We start from the raw sequence: 6,774 nt of genomic DNA on the forward strand, positions 1-6,774 counted from the left end.
TAATTGGCAAATAAATCTTAGTTGTTTTTAAAAGCATAGGCAAATGTATAAGCCTCACCTTCTGCCAGTTATATTTCTTTAAGTATAAATCAAAAGATTAGAAAGTTGCCTCAGACAGAAAACCTTTACTCTCGTGTAGCATTTTGACTTTTCTACAGAGACAGACTTGCTTGTTTTTCTTACAGGTCAGAAGATTTTTTGCTGTTGTGCTGACATTTTGCATCATCTTCCTTTGCATCTGAAAGAAAATATGCAGTGCTAAAATGACAGTCAAAATGCATTGCTCCATTTAAGTTTCATGGATTGTATATGTCTGTGCATCAGCAGGGTAGTCACAGGGGTCAGAGGAGGATTTGTTATTCCCTGCTGTATAAAGGAGCCAAACATAACTGAATTTTTTTCTTCCTTTGATTGCACCACCACTTTTAGAATCACTGTCTTAAAGAAGTGATGCCTTATGGGTGGGGAAAGATGGAGAATATTCCAATTAGAAACAACCTAACTTCTCTGTCACATCTGGCCTTCATGCCTCAATAATCCCTTGAGCACAGCTCATAAATAATGAGTGCTCAGAGACTGACTGTACAATTCTAGTGCATTCTATTGACTTCCAGGGGATGCACAAAAGGACAGTACATATCCTGAAGGCAAAAGCACGTGTGGTTTTCTTGGTCTTCTAACAAATGCATATTGCTAGTAGTTTAATTGCTACTTATTGAGTACTGCCAGTAGGCTATACAGGGCAGAGAAAGAATTGCTGTGTATAAACAGAACTGATTTTTATGTGTTTCTTTATCATTACCCCGCTATGCATTTCAGACCTTTTGTCATAGCTTTATGTGATACAGAATAAAAATATTGTGATTTTTAAAAAGTGAGAAGATATAAGCAAGCAAACATCAACAGAATAATAAATCATGATTTAAAAAAAAAATCAAATAAAAATCAACCCTTTTTTCAGGTGCAAATAGTCAAAAGGTGTAAAAAATAACTTTAAAGGAAAACATAAAAATAAAAGTTGTATACATCTAACTAGATAGACAGATGTTCAGCTGAGGTGCGTTTACAAATTCTATTTACTTCAACAGACCTAACCTTTTTTTGTTTATTGCCAGATTAATAACTTTAGTTTGATGCAGTGCCAAAATCTTTGTGTTGATAAAAAAATAACTGCAGTGTAAGAAAATGAGAGGGAGACATGCCACAAACCTGTTTCATAAATCTAACAGAAGCATACCCAGGTGGAACATGAAGGAAAGATGGAATCATAAGTCACCTTCATGTGATCTGGCTGATGGTAAATAACATTTTCACTTCAGATTACAAGAATGGCATACCTTCAGGACCAGAATTTTTGGAGTAGGGTTTGAAATGATCAAAGTGAACTAATTTATTAGTAGGAAAGAAATCAATATGCAGATCTAGTTCCAAAATTTTCAAGTCAATATTAATTTTATAACAGAACAGTAAGAGAAATGCATCTGAGAATTAAAAAATCTAGATCTGGATTTAAATGTTGTGTCTTTGTCACTTGTTTAGAAGTATTCTATTGGTTTGTTATTCCTTAAGGGGTATTATATGTTGTAAGATGTTTTCATCAGCCAAAGATGATTGGTTCTTCTGAACACATCTTCTACATTTAAGCTCTTTCCAAGTAGGTTTTCTGGGATCCATTTCCTAAAAGCAAATGGACTAATTTCATGATGGTATCTGTTTTGTTTTCTTTCCTCTACAGGCTTAAGTGATAACTGGGTATCTTGCTAGCAGAACAGAAATGAATAATTCAACGTACATAAACTCTTCCACTGAAAATGTGATGGCTTTGGTGAGCCCCTATAAAACTGTTGAGGTGGTCTTCATCGTCCTGGTAGCAGGTTCTCTCAGTCTAGTCACCATAATTGGGAATATCCTAGTCATGGTGTCAATCAAAGTCAACAGGCATCTACAGACAGTCAACAACTATTTCTTGTTCAGCTTGGCCTGTGCTGACTTGATCATCGGCATCTTTTCAATGAACCTATACACCCTCTACACTGTGATAGGTTACTGGCCCTTAGGGCCTGTGGTGTGCGACCTCTGGCTGGCCCTTGACTACGTGGTCAGCAATGCCTCTGTAATGAACCTCCTCATTATCAGCTTTGACAGATATTTTTGTGTCACCAAGCCTCTGACGTATCCTGTGAAGCGGACCACTAAGATGGCAGGCATGATGATCGCAGCTGCGTGGGTGCTGTCTTTCATCCTGTGGGCCCCTGCAATTCTCTTCTGGCAGTTCATTGTGGGAGGAAGGACTGTCCCGGATGGGGATTGCTACATCCAGTTTTTTTCTAACGCTGCCGTTACTTTTGGCACTGCCATTGCAGCCTTCTATTTGCCTGTTATCATCATGACTGTACTTTACTGGCAAATCTCTCGAGCTAGTAAGAGTCGGATAAAGAAAGGGAAAAAGGAAGCTGCCCAAAATCAAGATGCTGTTTCTCCCAGCCTTGTCCAAGGCAAAATAGTAAAACCAAACAATAACAACATCCCAACCAGTGGGGATGGGTTGGAACACAGCAAAATTCAGAATGGAAAAACCACTGGGGAGTCTGTGACAGAGAACTGTGTTCAAGGGGAGGAGAAGGAGAGCTCCAATGATTCCACCTCTGTTAGTGTGGTCACCTCCAACGTGAAAGAGGACAAAGCTGCCAAAGATGCCAGCCACGCTTCTGCCTCCCAAGACCATCTCAAAGTGGAAAACTCCAAACTGACATGTATCAGAATAGTCACCAAGTCCCAAAAGGGTGACTGCTGTGCCCCCAACACTACTGTGGAGATTGTAGGTGCCAACAGGGAGGAGAAGCAGAATAGCGTAGCCCGGAAAATTGTCAAGATGACAAAGCAGCCAGCCAAAAAGAAACCACCTCCTTCTAGAGAGAAAAAAGTGACAAGGACAATTTTAGCCATCCTCCTGGCCTTCATTATCACCTGGACCCCATACAACGTGATGGTGCTCATCAACAGCTTCTGCACATCCTGCATACCTGGCACTGTATGGACCATAGGTTATTGGCTCTGTTATATCAACAGCACCATCAACCCTGCTTGTTATGCCCTCTGCAATGCTACTTTCAAGAAGACCTTTAAGCACCTTCTTATGTGTCATTACAAGAATATAGGAGCTACAAGGTAAAAACAATATTAAAAATAATAATGGAAAAGTGGAAGAAATTCCTAATTAAAATTAAAAAAAAATGCCATAGCACTTTATGCTCTTTTACAGAATGTGCAATCCAGTATGTTAGTGGAAATACTGACATAAAGCATCAGCTCCACCCCTGAGAACTACATTTAAACCCATTTTTTAAATAATTGAAAATAAATCTTGAGGACATGGGGATGTTTGAGGAATTATTCAAGTATGTGGACTGGAGGCACAGTTCCTTGCTTTCTGAGAGTATTCTGAAGAAGGGCTCTAGAGTCTACGATTTTTGGTCCTTCTGTGTAAAACACCTGTGAGTTTTTTTTGTTGGTTTGTTTTTTTCTGTCTCTGTTTGGTATGTCTTCATCTAGAAGAAAAAAAAGGAATTTTAAAAATAACTTTTTGGAAGATCATTATATAATCCCAATGAATCATGGTAGAAGGTTTCTAAAGCTCAAAGCTGTCTAAAGCTTTTTGTCACTGTCATGTAAGAAACTTAATGTTAGGTAAATAATGATGAAAGTTATTTTATGTTGTTTATAACGCTACCATTTCCAAAACTGCATCAGTTCTGAAAGTGTACTTATGCTCAACACATAATCATTGCTAACCTGTGTATCATTTGAAGTCTGCCTCTTGCCCCCTTCTAGGGGCTTTTGTTCCGTGATTCCTTCATCATGCAAAGATAAAAATGAAAAAAGTCAGTCTTTTCCAGTTTGCTACATCCCAAGACTATTTCAGCATCCATGTAAACCAAAGCTTTTGGGACAATTTTGTTCACTATGTTTGTTGTATAACATCCACCCATGGACTTGTCTTTAACCTCCATCAGCCTTTTCTTCCTTTTTGTACCTTACTTGTCCAGGGCACAAAGGCTGAATATCAAATGAAGTTGTAAATTCAAAGGTCTCATGCAATCAGCCCCCATGGTAGACAAAGGGCCTCAGCTGAAGAATAGAAACAAGGTTATTGCTAGGAAAACAGAGATTACATCCTTTTAAAGTTGGATGTACAGATGAAGAGGTATGCTGAGGCTCCATGGAATGAATAGTTAATATTAGATGACTGTGTTCTTGACCAGTCAAAAGATGATTTACACTCACTTATTGAGGAAAAGAATGGACTGACATACCTACAGGGATCAAGCTCTGTCTAAGCCCTTAGTGTGGTCCTTCTTAGGTGTATCTTGGACAAGATGTTTCCTTTATGAAAAAAGATATTAGCTACAATGCCTTTTGTGCCAGCTGGGAGCAATATTTTCACTGTAAGCCAAGGGATAACATTAATAAAAAAGGCAGAGAGGAAAGCAGTGATTACACAAAACCAGACACTGTAATAGTCTGGATGGGGAGCTGGCAGGAGTATAGTTCAAATATTATCTGCTACTCCACACTAACTCAAATCCAGATTTTTTTCTGCTTGGCAGATACTATTTCAATATTTGATATTTATTGTAGCACAACTGAGCACTGTGTGGATAGGACAAAGTGAATAACAGCAATTGTTTGCGAGTTATGCATATTCTGGTTACCTCCTTCTTAGTAACTCTAACCTCCAGGCACTAGTGAAGGTACATGTACAGATTTTGTTACCCAAAAAAAGTAGTTTGCTGCATAGACAGTGTCCTGAGAGGCTCTTCTGGAGCGAAAACCACCTACCAAATAGGACACAAAATCATTCTGTTATTTCATGCTACCACATTACAGTCTTCCAAAATGCATTTAAAAATAGCAGCCTTCACAGTTATGGGGAAAATATCTCACAGACCTAAGCTTTACATTTGACAAACTTATTGGAACACAGTGTCAAAGCACTTTGACAATATGACAATTTTCATGTTTCGAAGTACAAATTCCTAGAAGAAAGTGAAAATTAGGAGATTAAAGTTCAGTAAATTAAGACCACATTAAACTCAGTATTAACATGTCTTAATATGCATTAATTGATTTTATACCCCTAGTGATTTCATTCTAAGTATCTAAGTATCTCCATGCAGCCAAGGATCTAATTTTGCACTCGCCTTGAGTCATATTTACTATCACTATTTACATCTTCCTTTTTGTAAGGAAGAATTACTCAATGATAAGGCTTGCAAGACTGAGTGCTGCTTGTCTTTCAAAACTACATTCACTAGCCTTATCTTGACAGGGTAAGGGAAACACTTAAATGATCATTTCTAGATCATTCATTCTCTTACAGTGTTAAAAAATCCAGATAGAAACCAAAGATAAAATGAAATCTATTCATTTTCTAAATTCTCTAGAAAAGTTTTATAAAAGAAACACACCTGCTTCTTTCTTTTAGCAAGTGCTGTGGGTATCAATAGTACAGGTACTCAAACTGGGAAATAATGGCTTGGAAATATTATTCAATCTTTTAACTCCAGTTTTTCAGCAGGTGTGCAAATTCAAAATATAATAAGTAAATAAAACAAAACAAAACCCAAACAAACAGGAAAAGCTTCAGTTTGAAGCTCTGTAGCACTTTTCCATAGCAGCACCCACACTTTTGATCCTAAAGGACAAGATGCTTTGGTGTGTGATATAACATATTATAAAGACTTGCAGGATACAATCCTGCATGTTTCCACCTTGTATCAATTGACTGAAAAAATATTTCCATGGTACATCCACGTTCACAGTCAATTAGTGTAAAAATAGATGACACAATGCACCTATGTGTGTACACACAGGCATGTAAACACACAATTTATATAACTGAAAAACAGTCGTCTAACAGTGTCCGTGTTGTGCTCATTGGCAGCTGGTGGGAGGTGCAGAGCCAGCACTTGCTCATGACACTGTCTACCCCCTCCCAGAGGCAGAGACGAGACAGAGCCTGCCCTGCAATACTCTCTTGGGTCTTCAGCTGGTTGTGGATCAGTAAGACTAAAAGTGTGATAAACTTTCAGAGTCACAAAATAATTTGTTCTTTGGAACATCTTTTGAGCTCTTATGTCTTTCCTTTGTGTCCCAAACCACGTTCACCAGGTTTCACTTCCCTTCTGAGTGATAGTTCTGCAAGAGGTAGATGTGGGTCTTGAAGAGCAGCGCTTCCTGGGTACCTCCTCCGGCTTTCCCAGCTGTCACCTGTGCCCCATCGCCCCCAAGGCCCGAGGTGGTCCTGCTGCTGGCGTTGCCACATCTTCACCTTGGGTTCGGCCAGAGGATCCCAGTGGCATGTCCACACCATGTGCTGCGCTAGCCACTTTCATTTCACATACAAATTGAGCAAACTGTGCAGGTGATTCATGAGGGAAAAAGAAACAAACAACAAAACCTGCAGCTAGCACTTCTTGTCCTGTCTTTTTCTTCCTCTTAATTATGCCCAGAAACAGGCTAAAACTGAAGAGGCACAACCAACCCTTGACAGTAACTTTGCCACCCATGGGGAGTGACTTGTACTGTCACAGGCCAGCCCTACCTTCACTCTCCAGGAAGAAATCAACAGCCTGAATATTTGTCAATCCAGCTGGCACATTTTCTGGGTATTAAAGACATCTGAAGAAAAAGAAAGAAAAAGAAAAAGAAAAAGAAAAAGAAAAAGAAAAAGAAAAAGAAAAAGAAAAAGAAAAAGAAAAAGAAAAAGAAAAA

The 6,774-nt window shown here is 38.7% G+C and overlaps 1 protein-coding gene across 4 annotated transcripts in view; it reads left to right on the forward strand.

Annotated features, from left to right (window-relative positions):
- The window catches only part of CHRM2 (cholinergic receptor muscarinic 2), a 103,146-nt gene that overhangs the window by 93,059 nt on the left and 3,313 nt on the right, over positions 1-6,774 (forward strand). For 2 of the 4 annotated variants that reach the window (XM_026868551.1, XM_026868550.1), the window contains one exon: positions 1,736-3,168. In XM_026868551.1, the coding sequence (XP_026724352.1) occupies positions 1,775-3,168 (1,394 nt within the window). In that variant the 5' untranslated portion in view covers positions 1,736-1,774. Of the gene's footprint in view, positions 1-1,735; positions 5,608-6,171; positions 6,710-6,774 lie in introns of those variants that run through there. The other 2 variants (XM_026868552.1, XM_026868553.1) reach the window with 2 other exon arrangements.

This window comes from Athene cunicularia (genome assembly GCF_003259725.1).
Source record: "Athene cunicularia isolate RWA chromosome 1 unlocalized genomic scaffold, athCun1 chr1_part2, whole genome shotgun sequence".
Classification (NCBI taxonomy): Eukaryota; Metazoa; Chordata; class Aves; order Strigiformes; family Strigidae; genus Athene; species Athene cunicularia.